The sequence below is a fragment of the Spermophilus citellus genome (genome assembly GCF_964194105.1).
Source record: "Spermophilus citellus genome assembly, chromosome: 6".
NCBI lineage: Eukaryota > Metazoa > Chordata > Mammalia > Rodentia > Sciuridae > Spermophilus > Spermophilus citellus.
The window spans coordinates 113,402,953-113,423,223 of record NC_138187.1 but is presented as its reverse complement, the minus strand read 5'-3'; the positions used below and the strand labels follow the sequence as shown (position 1 = coordinate 113,423,223).

Here is a 20,271-nt window from a genome sequence, read left to right as displayed (position 1 = left end):
TCTGCTGTGCCACTCCCTGATGTCACACCCACCTCTCTTGTGCCTTTCTGAGACTCCTAGGGGCCTAAACTTCAGGGTCCCTCACTGTCCCAGGGACAGAGGTGACACTAACCTCCTGTTTGCCCACTGACAAAGTGACATATAAGCAGTGAAAGGAACCTGCCCAGAGCTAGAGAGGCAGAGTAGGGCTAGTCCTACCACTGAAGCCCTTTAAGGAAACAGAACACAATGATGAAAAGGTTAGAGGTTTAAGTCTTACCCAATAACCCCTGTGTGGCCCAAGGCAGAAGTGGGTGACCCTTGAAAGGAGAGAGGACTTAAATGCATATATAATATATCTATATCTATATCTATATATCTATAGATATAGATATATATATCTTTATTTTATTTATCTATGTGGTGCTCAGTATTGAACTCAGGGCCTCTCACATTCGAGTCGAGCACTCTACCGCTGAGCCACAACCCCAGCCCCCAGACTTAAATGCTCTTAATGATAGGTTTTGGTTAGTACAGGAAGAAGTGCAAAGAGCCAGGGACAGGTTGCCAATTTAGGTTCCAGAGAACAGTCTGTTAGTCTGCTCGGGAGCATGGGTTCACTTCATTTTTCAGTTACTAAAGTAACTCATCATATTCACAGAAAGGTAGCAAACAGGTGTACAAGTGATTGAGAATCCCACGGCTGCAAGACCACGACTCTGAATGCTTTTGTAACATTTGCCTTGAAGCTTTTCACAGGTCAGATGCTTTGAGTGTTTTTTGTTTTTTTTTTTTTAAAAAAAACAAAACAAAAAAACACAGGGCTTCACTCTGCTGCCCAGTCTGGCCCTCTATATCTGGAATCAAGCCATCTTCCGGCCTCAGCCTGCCAATTAGCTGTGCCCCACTGCACTCTGCTCAGCTGGAGTGACTTTCGTCTGTCATCAAAGTTGGCGGTGAAGGAGGTCTTTCTGGAACCCCTCTCTTGTCCCCCCAGGTGCTCACTCTGATTGTAAAATCACTACCTCATGAGGTGAAAGGGCACAAAGGTGGAAAGCTCTGGACAGATGACAATGGCTGGATCCCTTCCCAGCTGTGCCACTTTCCCTTAGCCTTCTCACCAGCTGCTTCATCAGAACCACATAAAAAATACTGGTACCTGGCCCACCCCCACCTTGTGCAAGGGTGACATGCAGCTCCCTGACCTTCCTTTCAAGCCTGTCACAGGCCAGCATGGTGGTCTATAACTGCAGCTCTGTCCTTCTCACTGTACTGGAGACATCTCCCTGGTGGGACCTTGCCACTCACTGCCCAGCATTCAAGTTCTTGGCTCCTGTGGGTCACAGTGAAGGGCAGATGAGGGATGGTGGTTGAATGATACTGCATGTGTCAGTCACCTAGGTGATACTGTAAATGAAGGGAAAAAATCAGAAATTCTTAAGCTTCATTTGCTTTTAGTTATTTGCTTTGTTGTCAAGTTTAGAGGTAACAGTTATGCAACGCAGTCCCACTGCTTTACTACAGACAATATCTTTCATGGGTCAAGATGGTAACAGTTGTCCAACTTTTTATCAGGAACTTGGAAGTATCTCAAACTGGCTGAAACCACCCACCTGTCACACAGGTGTCCAAAGGGTCACTTTTGAAGTTAGAAACTGAATATTCCACCCTGACAGCACATAAACACACCATTTTCTGTGGATGTGTCCCAGGAAGATGCCCACACTTGATTACTCATATGCACAACACTGATTACATCACTTTCCCCTACTGCCAATCACTTCTCTCCACAACTCAGACCACCCTGCTGCTTTATATCACAAATACCTGAAACTGTATCCTTGGAAGGTGTTTTGGAAACCTGGGACTACCATCTTCTAACATTTGACCACCTTGTGAATAAATATTCTATTCTTACTGTTTCAGGGTAGATCATACATCATACAAAAGGGATTCCATTCCTTAATAGTATAACAAATATCTAAGATATAGCAATTTGAAAAGAGGAAAGGTAGTTTTTTTTGCTTGTTTTGCCCTGTTGCTTTCAGTCTGTGGAGGCTCAGTACATCATAGGTTGAGTTGACATACATCCATTTACTCCATGGCCGCTATGAAAGGAAAGAGGAAGGGGTAGGATCCCAAATCCCTTTTAAGGACCTCCCCTATGATCTAACTTTTTCCAGGTAGGCCCACATCTTAAAGGTTTTACCATTTCCTAATAGCCACACATATGTACATGTGTGTATATATTACATACATATATATAGACTGTACATGCTGAGGCAATTTATGTGACTAACACAGAAGAAATTCTTAGTGTGCTGACTCACCAAACAGCCAGCTAATTGGACTTGACTACAGGGGAAGAAGGAAACATGCAAAGCATGGGGACAAAAGGTATCAGTTTTTAGTTTTTCTTTTGTACTTCTTACATTTACCATGTGTATTCCATATTGAAATTGAGGTGAGCACAAATGCTTGTCTGAACTGCACTTGGGGGTGGGGGCCGGGGTACTGAGGATTGAATCCAGGGGATATATTACCACTGAGCTACATCTTCCGACCTCTTTTTCTTCTTTTTTCTCTCTCTCTCTTTTAATTAAGACAGGGTCTTGCTAAATTGCCGAGGCTGGCCTCAAACTTGTGATCCTCTTGCCTTGGCCTCCAAGGTGTGTGCCATGCTTGACTAAACTGCACATATTCCTGAAGGCAGATTCATTTGCTCAGTGAGTCAACGGTGGCAGAAATCCAAGGCTTACAGGCCCAACGATTGCTTTCTGCTAGTTGAGCTGAGCTAAAGCTGTCAGCGGCTCACATGAAACCATCTACACAATTGAATCACTTCTGCCTCAGCCAATTATTTCAGTAGAAATAATTACTTGTATTTATTCTTCCAAAAGCAATATGCAACTTTTAAAAATTGCTTTTATTGTGAGACATAAATACAAAAAAGAGTACAAAATACAAATGTACAGCTTAGAGAAGTAAACCCCATTTGCTTACCACAGGTTCAGAAAAAAGAACATTTCTTTAAATATTATTGTATTTTTTATACCTTTATTTATCTTTATGTGGTGCTGAGGATCGAACCAGTGCCTCACACATGCTAGGTAAGCACTCTACCACTAGGCTACAACCTCAGCCTCAAGAACAATCACTTTTAAAGAAAAAATCACATGCCTCTTCCCACTCACCACAAGTGACCACTATCCAGATGTTACTTTCTTGCATTTCTTCTTAATTATCTTCCTTATAAACAAATCTTAAAAAACACTGTTGAGTTTTGAGAAGCTGAGCAGCAATCACAGACCTGGCTTGGTCAAGGAAGGGCAATTATGCTCCAGCTAGGTACAAGCTTCCAGAAGACGAGCTGAGCACAGGTGCGGACTTCAGCTCTTCTCATGTCTCTGGAGACCTTCTGGGAGTGCCAATAGCGAGAGTGTGATGAGGTATTGCTTATCCAGCAAAAATGTGGTCAAAGGTCAGTGGCCACTGTGGATTTTTTGCCTGGAAGGAATATCAATGTCCCCAGGTACTCTTGAGAAGCAGGGTATGTAGTGGACTTGGTACACCTGGGCATTTTGTCTTCAAATACCAAAGCAGTTGGATCCTCCATGGTCATAATCTTAAATGAGTCTGTCTCCTGAGATAGCACAGCCTGGAATGGTGGTCCTCCGGGGAAAATACTGCTATCCTCTGTTAAGCTTCCTTATCATCTCCATCTCTCTGGAGATGTCTTTCTTTTCCCTTTACTGACTTTCTTATTTTAGTGGAGGCACTTCCTCCCATAGTTTGCTGGGGATGGTGGAAGGAGATAGATAGACGAGGCTACCTGTATGCCTTGGATGGAGGGCTTCAACTACTTCAGAACACTTTTCTAAGGGCCTCATGACTCCACAGAACCCATCAAAATGAATGAATTCTCAGAAAAGTAGGAAGGGCCGAAAATTAGGTGAGTCAAGAGTTAACTTAGGTTAGCACTTCCCTACTCTTGGGTAAGAGTAGAAAGACAGAAATGGAAAACCTAGGCTTTGCAGTGCAGATACAAAAAAGGGGAATTTGGTGCAGCAAAAGTTTCCAGGCTAAGGATCTGGACATTAGGCCTGAGTTCCAGGAAAATAGAAGGAAAAATTTAATAAGTCCTTCAGTCTCACTTGATTCCAGGTTCTTGCTTCTATCGTCAATTTTACAGATCATACAGCTAACCAACATCTAACTTTAGGCATGCTATAGGTTAATACCTCTGATATATGGGTCTCAGTAATAATAGGTGCCTAAGTTCCTTTTCAGGAACTTCAAGGCTGCTTTTGTCTATCTTAAAGTACCTGAAATAACCAAATCCTCACTTGGGCCTGTGTGGGTATCTGGTAGGTTACTTTTAGAATTCAGAGGACCAGTACACCGCATTATCAGAGTACACTAATACTGTCCCCCACCTCTTTTGTTACTGGGGATTGAACCCAGAGGTGCTATACTATTGAGCTACATCCACACCTTTTTTAATTTTGAGACAGAGTCTCATTAAGTTGCTTAAGGCCTTGCAAAGTTACTGAAGCTGGCCTCCTGGCAATCCTCCTGCCACAACTCCTGAGAGCCATAGCAGGAATCTTGAAAGGTAATGACAGCCTATGTTAGGGTGGTGCTGTGAAAACCAATGGGATGGATTTCAGGAACATTTCTAAGTAATCAGTGTCTGAGGACAATTAGAGAAGCACCGAAGCTTTCCACTGGATGGATGTGGGAGGAGGATGTGGGAGAAGAGCCGCTGTGCAGATGAAGGTGGAGAGAAGCTCCTGAAAGTCCACTTACTTTTCCCATCCTGACATTTACCTTGGTCTTGGAAGACTGTCTGTAACATAACATGGGCATCCACTTCTAGGTCAGTGATGGAGCATGTGCTTAAAATGTATGAAGTCCAAATAAAGAAAATAGGTATGTGGGGGTGAGTGCGTATGCAAATATCAAGGCAGAGGAATGCTTCCACATTATAAGACCAGAGAGACTCAACAACTCACTAAGATAGCTAGAGGAACTTGAGTAGGGCCTGAAGATTAGATGGCAGCAAACTGCTAATGCTAATATCCTGATTTTGATGGTTGATTATGTAGAATATCCTAGTGTTTAGGAAGTCTACATGAATGTACTTGGTGAGAAGGGGCATTGGGCTGGACATGTACTTTCAGAGAATTTAAGGGAAAAAATGTGTAGCTTTTGGGTATACTGATTCAAAATAAAAATTTCATTTGAATAAAGTTTTATTTTGGCAGTTTTAAAAAAATTTCTTTGTCTTAAAGAGAAAATAGAGAATATTCCCACAAGGATGGAACAGATGAGAAGAATCTTCAGCTCTAGCTTCAGTTCATTAATTTGAAAAATGTTTACATGAGACCACATCTGGGTCAAACTGAAAGTGGGTACTTCAGAGCAGGTATTTTTCTCTGCTAGCTTGATGTCTGGACTCCTCCAAGCAACTGCTTAATATGTCACCGGCTGAGGGAGCGATGAAGAGCTTCATACATCATTTGATCCTGAGAGGAGAGAGAAACAGAATATAGAGCTGATCACAAATATGCTGAATGGTGTACCCCTCAAATTCACAGGTTCAAGCCCTAACACTTAGGACCTCAGAATGTATCTGTATTTGACATGACTCTCATCACTGTCTACTAAGCTTTGCCTTGAAAAATCAATCAAGAGGGGCTGGGGTTGTAGCTGGGTGGTAGAGTGCTTGCCTAGCAGCACTTGTAAGGCACTGGGTTTGATCCTCAGCACCACATAAAACAAATTAAAAATAAAGCTAAAATAAACAAACAAAGAGATTTTTATGCCCATATCTAATTAGTAAAGCAGGTATAATTCTAAAGTATCACAAATCCAGACGGAAACACAAGGCAAAAGTAGAAAATTCTTAAAGTGTAATTTACATTTCCAAGAAAGTACGAATGTTTTTCAATGTGGTTGAACCATTTTATGTTTATAAGTAACAATCTAGTTGCCTAACATCTTGGTACTGTTTGGTGCTGCCAATCTATAAAATTTTATTTCACTCTGAAAGGTGTGTGATGGAATCTCTTAATCTCTTAAGCTGGGTGGTAATTCTACTCCTATATATTTATCTGAAAGAAACACTTGCTGCATGTTTTTGTTTGTATCCTGGCCCTTTAAAATCTATTTTAAAAGGCAACTGTGTTAAAGTTTTCATCTGGATAAGTATATAATATTTATAAGATTTTAAAATACATAAAAATATGAATGGAAAAAGACTCTCCTATACTTCCCTCCCCTACAACTAATGTAATTTATCTTTTCAGATTCTCCTTCTACATATATAAGCAAATGTCATAATTTATTATTTTACCTTTTTTTTTTGGTACAAAAAATACTACAGTATTTTCTAAATACAATTCCTAAATTTTTTATTTAATGATATATTTGGGAGATATTCTTTAGGTTTTAGAAAAGTTATATCATAATTCATAATACAAATACTTAAAGTTTTAATCTTTACTATATTTTCTTGAGGATAAATTAACGGAAAACTGGGTCATGTATTGTTATAATTGTGATTTTGGCAGACAAGCCAAACTGCTATCCATAAGGGCTGGAATGATGGATAACCCACCAACTGAGTAAGAGTATGTCTATTTCCTTACACCATGGCCAAATGCTTGTTGTTTATAAGCCAACAGGTTTATGGTATTTTTGAGACAACAGCACTGACAGTCTGAGACACAGACAGAGTAAATATTTCATTCAAAATAGAAAACCATTTCCTGGAAGAAGTAAATTTTTCAAGTAACTTCCAAATTGTTCCAGAGGAAACTAAGAAAATACTGATTTAACTCTTAAATAGGACTAAAGGGCCTTTGTTTCTCAACATCACCACTAAATAACATAGTAAAGTTATCTTAAGCATCTTTTGTTTAATCAGACTAAAAAAATTCCTTTTTTACAAGTAACTTTATTACAAAACTGTATCTATGCTGGGTGCGGTGGTGCACGTCTATAATCCCAGCAGCTCGGGAGGCTGAGACAGGAGAATTGTCAGTTCAAAGTCAGCCACAGCAACAGCGAGGTACTAAGCAACTCAGTGAGACCTGTCTCTAAATAAAATACAAACTAGGGCTGGGGGTGTGGCTCAATGGTCAAGTGCCCATGAGTTCAGTCCCTGATCCACCCCAACCCCCCAAATCTATTACAAACATATTAGAAAACACAAAACAACAGAAATAAAAATAATCCTTCCCAGAAATAACTCTCATTACCTTGGTCTCCTTCAACTTACAACTGTGATTTTTAAAATATTTTAAAATTGTGATTTTAAAATATGAAATGTCATCCTCCACTCACTCAGTCTCCCTCCCCATGAGCAACCATTATGACTACTCTGAGAAGGATCTTTAAGATTAGTTAAGTAAGCCAAACAAGGAAAGAAGACTCTTGACCTTGATGATATTTCTTATTTTTAAAGGTTCAAACAGTAATAATCCATTTAAGTTATCTTCTTTATTTTTTTTTAAAGGGAGGGAGGGAGGGAGGGAGGGAGGGAGGGAGGGAGAGAGAGAGAGAGAGAGAGAATTTTTTAATATTTATTTTTTAGTTATCGGAGGACACAACATCTTTGTTTGTATGTGGTGCTGAGGATCGAACCCGGGCCGCACGCATGCCAGGCGAGCGCGCTACCACTTGAGCCAATCCCCAGCCCATAAGTTATCTTCTTTACATTATTCACTCAAAATTAGTACTATGCCTTTTTCTAAATAAATAAATAAATAAATAGATAAATAGTAGATCCTTACTCACTTGATGCTTTCCAAAACAATATGTAAAGTGTAAGACATATTCATTCCCCAAAGATAGCGAAAAAAACAACAGAAGCAAGTCACATTTTACTAGAACATACATATACCCTTCCAAGGGATGTTCCTAAGTTCTTGCAACTGATCTACAGATTCGATAAAATGTCACTCAATATCCCATCAGGTTTTTTTCTATAAAAATTGATAGGCCAATTGTCAACATTATATGGAAATACAAAGGACCTAAAATAGATAAGGAAAAAAGGTGGGAGTACAAACTTGGGGCATGTACTCAACCTACTTTCAAGACTTATCATGAATCTGTAACGACTTAGACAATGGCAAAAAGACCTAGTGGTATAGAGATGAAGATCAATGAACAGAGAAACAGTGCCAAAATAAATTCATACATATACATATGTGATCAATAAATAGAGAGCATGATAGTTCACTGAAGGACAGAATCATCTTTTAACCAGAGCCAGAGTAGATAGCTATGTGGGAAAAAGTAACTACCATCCCTACCTGACATCAAATACAAATATTATATCTCACCCCGCAAAAAAAGGAGTCTGTACAACATATGAACATATAAGTTCCTTAACTATACACTGCAACATCTATTTACATAGCATTTTGTAATATAAATGATCTAGATTTGATTTACAATATATGGAAGGGTGGTGCACAGTTTACAAACAATGTCATTTTATATAACAAACTTGATTTTGGTACCTATGGGGGTCTTGGAACAGGTCCCCTACACATACTGATGGATGAATGTAATTTGAAATGGAAATACATACAAATGTAAAGCTAAAACTATATTATTTCTTTTTTTTCCATAATACCTTTATTTATTTATTTTTATGTGGTGCGAGGATCAAACCCAGGGCCTCACACCTGTTAGGAGAGCACTCTACCGCTGAGGCACAACCCCGCCCCTAAAACTATAGTATTTCTAAAGGAAAAAAATACAGGATTAAAAATTTTAACCATTTGGGATACCAGAGAGTTTTTATGACATAAGAGACTTCTTAATACATAAGCCATGCAAAACAAATAAAAATTGGACAGCATTCAAACAATAAAAATCCTGTTCTTCAAAGGTACCCTTAAGTATAAAGATAAACCACACATTAGGAAAAAATGTCCTCAATGTGTATTTGATAAAAGACTTCAACCTGGGAAAAATTAAGAATCTATCTACAATTCATTAAGAAAAAAAAATCTAATTTTTTAAAAAGAGCAAAAGATGAGAATACAAAATAAGATATACAAATGATCAATAAGCATGAAAATATGCTCCACAATTTAAATGAAAATGGAAATTTAAATCACAATTTGATACTAGATATTTCCATTCAGTAGAATGGCTAATGAGCTAAAATTAAAGATTCACTGTATCCAACTCTTAGAAAGGAGAGCAAAAATATAAAATGGAACAGCCACTGTGAAAAACAGGCTGATGTTTACTTTAAAGTATATGTATAAAAACACACACTTACTACATGCCCCAGCGATTCCATCTAGTTTTTTTACTTTAAGGAAATAAAAACAAATATTCATGTAAATAGGTGTGTGTGTGTAGGTATGTGTGCGCGCAGAATATCCACAGCTGTTTTATTCATAAAGGCCACATCTGGAAACAACCCAAGTGTCCACTAATAGGTGAAAGGACAGGAAAACTTGTGACATATTTATACAAAGGCATATTGCTCAGCAGAAGAATAGACTCAACTACTGAAAAACAGAACAACAGAGAAGAATCTCAGAACATCACACTGAGTGAAAGAAGCTAGACAGGACTATTGGTTTTACCATTCCATCTAAAAAATATTCTAAGACAGGCAAAGTGAGAGTATGGTGGCAGAATCAGATCAGTGGTTGGTTATGGAGTTGGTTTTGACTACAAAAGAACACAGAAGTTTCTGAACGGATAGAAATATTCTGTACTTTGACAGCAGTGCTGGTGACAAAGTCCAAGACTCAAGGAATGGTACAATTAAGCTTGTACAATTTCAATGTAGAAAGTAAGGCTAGAGCTGAAGAGTGACAAATGTGGAGCTAAGTCATATGTTCTAACAATGTGACAACTAAAATGCAGGATCAAAGTAAAAAATAATTTTCTTTAAAAGAAAAAAATGTACACCATCAAATCTTTGCAAGAAAAATTGTGACCTACTCTCTTGTAGATCAGAATGAAAAGGGCCAACAATATCCCCTATAAAACTGATTCTAATTAGTAAGACTATATTTTACTGAAGGATTTTCAGTAAAAGAAAAACATTTTCTCTAGTACCCAAGATGCTGAGAATTCAAAGCAGACTGTTGTTTTCTAGCCATGGTGAAAGTCTCAGTCCAGGTGAGGTCAGTTCTTACTCCAGCTGAAAAAGTCATATGCCCATAAGATACCACACCAGCGCAAACCCTTAACAGGTTACTCACTTCAGTTAAAGCCATAAGATGGTCAACTAAGATAACACGTAGAACATGGGACATGAAACACAGCACCTCAATTCATACAATTGCTTTGAACCCTGATGTAAAAAGAGTTTCAATCAACAATCATAATGAGAATTGCTGAATCTGGGGTGATAAATGGCCAATGATTTAAGGGGAGTTTTAATACAGTCAAGAAACAGGTCCTCATGACTAAAGCAGATTCTGGAAACTTATGAATCCCAAGTGAACAAATAAAACATCACAACTGTGTCCAATTCAGACATTTCTTAGGGTTAGACATTTTTATTCCAACCTTCTATAATCACCACAATAACCTAATTTCACTTATAGCAACCATTTTAGTCTACTGCAGATAGAAAACCTGAATATAGGACAAAACATGTAAAACCTGGCACTTTATGGAAGAAGTCAGAGTGATTTTTTTTTAACACTTTTTCTCCTTGTGGTGAATGTATTTCCACCTCCCTGAAATATAAGGGTAATCTCTATGGGTTACTTTGGGTACAGTCCATCTCCAAGAAGATAAAAAACTATTTGTCAAAAATGGTGGGGTAACTGGGCACGGTGGCGTATGCCTGTAATCCCACTGACTCCGGAGGCTGAGGAAGGAGGATCTTGAGTTCAAAGCCACCCTCAGCAATTTAGTGAGGTCCTAAGCAACTCAGTGAGACCCTAATAAAACATTAAAAAAAAAAAAAAAGGACCGAGGATGTGGCTCAGTGGTTAAGTGCCCCTGGGTTTTTTTTTTTTTTAAAGGGGGAAGGTGGGTAGATAAAATAATATTTGAATATCAATGAGTAAGAATTATGAGACTGTGGGAGCATACATGAGTACTTATTATCTCTGAAATAAACAGGGGCTGGACATCTAATGTGTAGAACTATGATTCGGTAAAAATTAAAATTTCCCCAAACATAAAGGTCATTATTTAGCTTGTTTCCAGGTCAAAATTTAACATGCAATTTCTTTCAGAAGAAATGATCTACAAAATATTTTATGAATCACGAGTTCAGGTCTACTGCTTTGACCTCAAATCTTTTTTTAAGATACAGAAGAATGTTTCTTACCTTTACTGATATAGATGGTTTCACTTTCTTGAAAGCTTCTTCAAAGTGTGTATGATTAATCTTGAGCTCACCTGTGAAGCAAATGCACAAATATATACTTCTCAGTAGAGAATACTAACTGTGAGTTATAACTTAGTTTCTCTTGGAAAATGTCAGCTTTCAAAGAAAACTGAGGACACTGAATGAGGAGATGGGTTCTATTCTTTACCCAAAGAGTATTCAAGCAAGAAATATTCCACTCATCAGTTTATAATGCAGTGCCAACCAAAGAGACTAATTACTCATAAATAATCCTCTGTAGGCCATCCTTGCTCTGCATAACTCAACTCAATGTTGACATTTATAAAGAAGGAGCAAAACTGTTCTCTTTCAGGATGATTCAAATATATTTGACTAGAAAAGGAAAGTAGAATGTCATAATATTTAAGAGTGTAGGGCTGGGGATGTGGCTCAAGCGGTAACATGCTCGCCTGGCATGCACGGGGCACTGGGTTCGATCCTCAGCACCACGTAAAATAAAATAAAGATGTTGTGTCCACCAAAAACTGAAAAATAAATGTTTAAAAATCTCCCTCCTCTCTCTCTCTTTAAAAAAATTTTAAAAAGCGTACAACATAGTATGATGTGACTTGGAAAATCATTTACATTTAATATACATATACCAAAGTATCAAAATACTGAAATAAAATACATAATGTTAAAATACAGTTTGGTTTCTAATGTTAATATGATAACTCGTGTGACAATTTATAATTAAAAATAACAAGTTTTCTCCATAGAATTAGAATTATTACCTAAACAGAAAATAAAATGTGTTGCTGAGGGGCTGGGGTTGTGGCTCAGTGGTAGAGCTCTCGCCTAGCGCGTGCGAGGTCCTGGGTTCGATTCTCAGCACCATATAAAAATAAATAAATAAAATAAAGGTATTGTGTCTGACTACAACTAAAAAATTTTTTAAAAATTTTCATAAACATACATAAAATAAGATACAAACAAAATTAATACTAGCAGCACCAATATATGTGCTAGGGTCTGTTAGTCTTTAGTGACCAAATACACACTAAGAAAATGATCAGATTCATTTTTCAGATGGAATACTGATTTTTCATGCTACAAAATATTCTAATTAGCTGGGCGTGGTGGTTCATAGCTGTAATCCTACCAGCTCAGGAGGCTAAGGCAGGAGAATCACAAATTCTGCTAAGCAATTCAGTGAGACCCTGTCTCTAAATAAAATAACAAATAGGGCTGGGATGTGGCTCAGTTCAATCTCTGGAAACTCCCCCCACCCCCCTCCCAAAATTCTAATTTTGCTCATTGATACATTACCTATTTCCAAAAAGAAATTAAAAAAATTCAGGGGCTGGGATTGTGGCTCAGAGGTAGAGCACTCGCCTCACATGTGCGAGGCCTCGGGTCCGATCGTCAGCACCACATAAAAATAAATAAATAAAAGTATTATGTCCAACTACAACTAAAAAATAAACACTTTAAAAAAAGAAATTCAGATAAATCGTTTTTTTCCTTTTCTTTTTTTGGGGGGCGGGGAGGTGGTACACTGGGTAATGAACACCGAGATGCTCTACCACAAAGCTGCACTCTCAGTCCTTATTTAATTTTGAGACAGGGTGTTGGTATGTTGTTAAGGCTGGTCTTGAACCTGCCTCAGCCCTCTGAGTACCTGGGTATACAGGTGTGTGCCACTACACATGACTAGATAATTTCATCTTAATGAAGATATGTGTGTTGTCAAATCTAATCTAAGTATGTGCTGCTTTAGCCATAAAAAGAATTCAGCTTTGAGATTCTTGCAATGCAAGAAAAAAAGAAAAATCAATATAAATGCATAAAGACATTTTTAAAAAATCTACAGGCAGGCATGCAATACACACTGGACATTCCCATGAAAGTACAAGTACAGAGGACAAAATACCTCTCGTGAACAAAGGTATTCTGCAAAATTGCAGAAACACTCATAAACTGCAACTGGCCAAACTACTGTTCACAGCAGACCAGCAAAGTAAAGATTACATGGCATGGTTGGAATGAAGGTCACAAAAATTTTCATCCATAACACACTTTTGTCAAAAGTGAAGGATGCTGCAAAGCTGTTGAAATGTTCCCAAATGAATGCATAGTGGACTACATGGATTGATTAGTAACAGTAGGTTTTCATTTTGTTTGTTTTTTTGATGCTGGGATATAGTGCTGGATGAAATGTAGGGTCTATGTGCAAGCTAGACAAGGGCTCTGCCCTGAGCTATATGCCCAGCCCATCTTGTATTTTGAAAGGAAAGTCCCAATATGGAAAGGTCTCTAATTTCCACAACTTACATATATTTCTAACCTTTGCAATTTAGGCTGCATTTTTTTTCTTCTTTCCTACATTGTATTTTAACAGGAAAGGAGATGATACTTCAGCAAAAGGATGAGGGCTTCTAGAATTGATAAGTGGAACACTCATAATGGAGAGAATGAATAGATTTGCTTCCACTTAATCACTTGTGTATGATGATAAAATATAATTCTACTGATTTTAGAGAGACAATGATTAATTTATCATTATTATATTATCAAAGACAGAGGTTATATAATATTACAGAACAGCTTCTAAAGGTTCATTAGAGAATATAAGCATTATTGTAACAGAAAATAGATATTAAAAGCTGGTCATTTTCCAGGGCAACAGTGGTTTTAACTATTCAGTGATAAATTGAAATACTGTAGTGAAAATCATACATTTTCCATTTCCACTCTTCTGTCTTGCCATATCCTGTCTCAGGGCACAGAGAGAAGCTTCTCGTACCAAAGCAGAGAGATCTGCACCCCTGTAATAAAAGAAGTGTTCTTATTTATTTATTCTTAGATACTCCAAAAACCCCTAAAGGAAAAGGTGACAATTTTCTAAGGCCACATATTAAGCAATTAGGAAAGACACTGTTTTTATAACTGTATGGAGTAAGCAATCCAATGAGAAATAAACATTCCTAACAGCCACAAGCAAATATTAATATAAAAGACCTTGTCAGAAGAAATTCACATATATTTACCATAGTACTTTTACTTATAAGGGCTATGTAACTAGCCCTTATAAACTCATATATTATATAATATCTAAAGTAAGCTTGTATAAAAAGTCACTTATGAGCCAGGAATGGTAGTGCAAGCCTATAATCCCAACTACTTGGAAAGCAAAGACAGAAGGATCCCAAATTGAAGGCCAGCTTGAACAACTTAACCAAACCCTATCTCAACAATAAAAAATAAAAGGACTCTAGATACAGCTCAATGGTAGAGCAACCTCGGGGTTCAATCTCTAGTAGTGCAAAAAAATAAAGAAAGAAAAAAAGAAAAAAAATCCATGATTCCAAGTTGAAAAGGGGGAAACACAAAGCCTAGTCTTTCATGTGATTCAATGTCAAGCTGAGTGAAAACATCATAACAATACCTCATTTATGTGATTATTCTGTGGAATAACATGCTTACTTAGCACATTTACAGGATAAAAAGCATTGGTGTTAGGATTTTACCACATTAAAAGCTTCCTTTCTTTGTGTTTTGTTTTGGTACTGAACATTGAACTCAGAGGCACTTTATCACAGAGCTACATCCTCAGACCTTTGTATTTTTTGAGACAGGATTTCACTAAATTGCCAAGGTTGGTCTGAAACTTACAATTGTCCTGCATCAGATTCCTGAGTCACTGGGATGACAGGCATATACCATGGCCCATGGCCCATTATAGCATTAAAATAATTTATAAAGAATCTTTGAGAAAAAGCATAAATTTCATAATTTAAAACCTCATTTCCAGACATAATCTTTATTTATTATATGATACACAGAACACATAAATCTAAAGACCACCAGAGGTTAAATTACTAACCATATACAATGTGTTGCTTGGCTAAGTGTGAGGTTTTAACATTATTTGAGAATAATATATATCCTGTGGTATACATTCCTGTCCTCTAATGTTAAATCTACATTGGTCAACTAATGCAAACAGATAACTGGAGGCAACAGTAGTCTCTTTCAAAAAGTGATAATTATTATAATACCAGGTGTGGTGGCACATGCCTGTAATCAAAGGCCGAAGCAGGAGGATTGTAAATTAAAAAAAAAAAAAAAAAACTCAGTAGTTAAGCAGCCCTAGGTTTAATCTCCAGTATCAAAAAACAAAAACAAAACTAAATAAATAAATTAATAGATAAGTAAGCAAATAAATAAGCAATAAAGAAAAAGTGATGCTAGGGGGCTGGGGTTGTGACTCAGCTGTAGAGCGCTCGCCTACCACGTGCGAGGTCCTGGGTTCGATCCTCAGCTACCACATAAAAACAAACAAACAAAATAAAGGTATTGTGTACAACTAAAAAATAAATTTAAAAAAATATTTTAAAAAATAGAAAAAAGAAAAAGTAATGATAGACCACGAAAATCCAAAATGTTAACTCATGAAAACCAGCCTCTTTATAACCTGATACCCTATTTGATGTAATCCACAAGACCTTTCTGGGATAAATTCTGCCATGAAAACTGTGTTTATCATTCACTACTTGTTTAAATCTTTTCTCCTCTCAAAGAAGCAACATCATGTACTAAAACAACATTATAGGTATGATTGTAATTAGACGGTGAGATGCATCCTACCTCAGTGGAGGGACACCATTTATAACCCCACACAACCCCTGCCTGAGACTCTTACCATTTCCCTTCACTGAGAATCATTGTCTTTTACTCTATGAGACATGATTGCTGGCCACCATGTATTATGTCTCTTAGGATCACTGGGTTGGCAGAATCACTGAGATTCCCTGTCCTAGATGACCATACATGAAAAAACTGGAGATTAAAGTGTGTATCCTAACCACACTCCCCAAAATCATCAGCATAATCTCAAGTAGAAATATCTGAATAAGACAAGATTACATGAAATTCCACAATTAGAATTAGAAACAAATGGGCACAGTAATCACTACCAGTGGATATGCTATTAGACATAAGTTTACACTGCTGAATAACAGATTCCAGAAATCTTCAAAGATGAAGACACAGCTTGCCTTACATGGCTGGGAAAACGCCACATTTTGGCCATGCCTTAGAGATATGTCCTAAAACCAAGCATATCAGGGACAATCAACGGGCTAACAGGTGGAGGCAATGTCTCTGTTAAAACATGTGTGCCATTTCCTTCCCAATTGGGAAAGTTAACAAATTTACTTTAAAAATATATATATATATTTTTTTTTCTTCCTGTCTTTCCAAGCCCATAGAGGGAAAGACAATAAGGGTGACACCATTCCACCATTCCTTAAGAAGTCTTGCTTAGGGCTGGGGCTCATTTGGTAGAATGCTTGCATAGCACATGTGAGGCACTGGGTTTGATCCTCAGCACCACATAAAAATAAAATAAAGGTATTGTGTCCATCTACTATTAAAAAAATCTTTTTTTTAAAGAAATTTTGCTTTAAAAGAAAAAAAAAAAAGACAAAGAAATCTCACTTCAGGTCTTTTTCTTTGTTTCTCACTTCTCTGCATCTTTTCCCCAAAAGGAAAATCTCAGTTTGACAAACTGCTCATTGACAGTATTTTTAAACTGCTTTCAGGATAAGGTTGCTGATGGTTCACTATTGCATCCTTGACACCTAGCATGTAAGTGTTTGTTATATTATTTTTTTTTAATAATTTTTATTGGTTGTTCACAACATTACAAAGCTCTTGACATATCATACTTCATACATTAGATTGAAGTGGGTTATGAACCCCCAATTTTACCCCAAATGCAGATTGCAGAATCACGTCAGTTACACATCCACAATTTTACATAATGCCCTATTAGTAATTGTTGTATTCTGCTACCTTACCTATCCCCTACTATCCCCCCTCCCCTCCCCTGCCCTCCCTTCTTCTCTCTCTACCCCATCTACTGTAATTCATTTCTCTCCTTGTTTATTTTCCCATTCCCCTCACAACCTATTATATGTAATTTTGTATAGCAATGAGGGTCTCCCTTCATTTCCATGCAATTTTCCTTATCTCTCCCTTTCCCTCCCATCTCATGTCACTGATTAATGTTACTCTTTTCTTCCCACTCTTCCTCCCTTGCTCTGTTCATATTTGCTCTCATTATATCAAAGAAGACATTTGGTATTTGTTTTTTAGGGATTGGCTAGCTTCACTAAGCATAATCTGCTCTAGTGCCATCCATTTCCCTGCAAATTCTATGATTTTGTCATTTTTTATTGCTGCATAGTACTCCATTGTGTATAGATGCCACATTTTTTTTATCCATTCATCTATTGAGGGGCATCTGGGTTGGTTCCACAGTCTAGCAATTGTGAATTGTGCTGCTATGAACATCGATGTGGCAGTATCCCTGTAGCATGCTCTTTTAAGGTCTTCAGGGAATAGTCCGAGAAGGGCAATAGCAGGGTCAAATGGTGGTTCCATTCCCAGCTTTCCCAGGAATCTCCAAACTGCTTTCCAAATTGGCCGCACCAATTTGCAGTCCCACCAGCAATGTACAAGTGTACCCTTTTCTCCACATCCTTGCCAGCACTTGTTGTTGTTTGACTTCATAATGGCTGCCAATCTTACTGGAGTGAGATGGTATCTTAGGGTGGTTTTGATTTGCATTTCTCTGACTGCTAGAGATGGTGAGCATTTTTTCATGTACTTGTTGATTGATTGTATATCCTCCTCTGAGAAGTGTCTGTTCAGGTCCTTGGCCCATTTGTTGATTGGGTTATTTGTTATCTTATTGTCTAATTTTTTGAGTTCTTTGTATACTCTGGATATTAGGGCTCTATCTGAAGTGTGAGGAGTAAAAATTTGTTCCCAGGATGTGGGCTCCCTATTTACCTCTCTTATTGTTTCTCTTGCTGAGAAAAAACTTTTCAGTTTAAGAAAGTCCCATTTGTTGATTCTTGTTGTTAACTCTTGTGCTATGGGTGTCCTATTAAGGAATTTGGAGCCCGACCCCACAATCTGTAGATCATAGCCAACTTTTTCTTCTATCAGACGCAGAGTCTCTGGTTTGATATCAAGCTCCTTGATCCATTTTGAGTTCACTTTTGTGCATGGCGAGAGAAAGGGATTCAGTTTCATTTTTTTGCATATGGATTTCCAGTTTTCCCAACACCATTTGTTGAAGATGCTATCCTTCCTCCATTGCATGCTTTTAGCCCCTTTATCAAATATAAGGTAGTTGTAACTTTGTGGATTAGTCTCTATGTCCTCTATTCTAAACCATTGGTCCACCCGCCTGTTTTGGTACCAGTACCATGCTGTTTTTGTCACTATTGCTCTGTAATATAGTTTGAAATCTGGTATCGCTATACCACCTGATTCACACTTCCTGTTTAGAATTGCTTTTGCTATTCTGGGTCTTTTATTTTTCCATATGAATTTCATGATTGCTTTATCAATTTCTACAAGATATGCCATTGGGATTTTGATTGGCATTGCATTAAACCTATAGAGAACTTTTGGTAATATCGCCATTTTGATGATGTTAGTTCTGCCTGTCCATGAACGGTATATTTTTCCATCTTCTAAGATCTTCATCAACTTCTCTCTTTAGGGTTCTGTAGTTTTCATTATATAAATCTTTCACCTCTTTTGTTAGGTTGATTCCCAAGTATTTTATTTTTTTTGAGGATATTGTGAATGGAGTGTTTTTCCTCATTTCCGATTCAGAAGTTTTGTCGCTAATATACAGAAATGCCTTTGAATTATGCGTGTTGATTTTATATCCTGCCACTTTGCTGAATTCATTTATTAGTTCTAGTAGTTTCTTTGTAGACCCTTTTGGGTCTTCTAGGTATAGAATCATGTCATCTGCAAATAGTGATAATTTAAGTTCTTCTTTTCCAATTTTTATGCCTTTAATATCTTTCGTCTAATTGCTCTGGCCAGTGTTTCGAGAACTATATTGAATAGAAGTGGAGATAGAGGGCATCCCTGTCTTGTTCCGGATTTTAGAGGGAATGCCTTCAACTTTTGTCCATTCAGAATGATGCTAGCCTGAGGCTTAGCATAGATAGCTTTTACAATGTCAAGGTAAGTTCCTGTTATCCCTAATTTTTCTAATGTTTTGAACATAAAGGGATGCTGTACTTTGTCAAATGCTTTCTCTGCATCAATCCAGATGATCATATGGTTCTTATCTTTAAGCCTATTGATGTGGTGAATCACATTTATTGATTTCCGTATGTTGAACGATCCTTGCATCCCAGGGATGAATCCTACTTGATCATGGTGCACAATTTTTTTGATGTGTTTTTGTATTCGATTCGCCAGAATTTTATTGAGGATTTTTGCATCTAGGTTCATTAGAGATATTGGTCTGTAGTTTTCTTTCTTTGAGGTATCTTTGTCTGGTTTCGGAATCAGGGTGATGTTGGCCTCATAGAATGAGTTTGGAAGGGCTCCCTCTTTTTCTATTTCCTGAAATAACTTGAAAAGTATTGGTATTAATTCTTCTTTAAAGGTTTTGTAAAACTCCGCTGTATACCCATCCGGTCCTGGGCTTTTCTTGCTTGGTAGTCTTTTGATGGCTTCTTCAATTTCATCAATTGATATTGGTCTGTTCAAATTGTGTGTATCCTCCTGACTCAGTCTGGGTAAATCATATGACTTAAGAAATTTATCGATGTCTTCACTATCTTCTATTTTGTTGGAATATAGGTTTTCAAAATAATTTCTAATTGTCTTCTGTATTTCTGTAGCATCTGTTGTGATATTGCCTTTTTCATCCCGTATGTTAGTAATTTGAGTTCTCTCTCTTCTTCTCTTCGTTAGCATGGCTAAAGGTCTGTCGATCTTATTTATTTTTTTGAAGAACCAACTTTTAGTTTTGTTAATTTTTTCAATAGTTTCTTTTGTTTCAATTTCATTGATTTCCGCTCTGATTTTAATTATTTCTAGCCTTCTGCTACATTTGCTGTTGTTTTGCTCTT

At 37.4% G+C, this 20,271-nt stretch overlaps 1 protein-coding gene across 3 annotated transcripts in view; it reads right to left on the bottom strand.

Moving 5' to 3' along the window:
- Window positions 1-2,944: 2,944 nt before the first annotated feature.
- NVL (nuclear VCP like) overlaps window positions 2,945-20,271 on the bottom strand; it is a 135,573-nt gene continuing 118,246 nt past the window's right edge. Inside the window, exons 20-22 of one of the 3 annotated variants that reach the window (XM_081299339.1) lie at window positions 14,051-14,139; window positions 11,312-11,382; window positions 2,945-5,507 (exon numbers count right to left, since the gene is read on the bottom strand). In XM_081299339.1, the coding sequence (XP_081155465.1) occupies window positions 5,463-5,507; window positions 11,312-11,382; window positions 14,051-14,139 (205 nt within the window). In that variant the 3' untranslated portion in view covers window positions 2,945-5,462. The remainder of the gene's footprint in view (window positions 5,508-11,311; window positions 11,383-14,050; window positions 14,140-20,271) is intronic. The other 2 variants (XM_081299340.1, XM_081299338.1) reach the window with 2 other exon arrangements.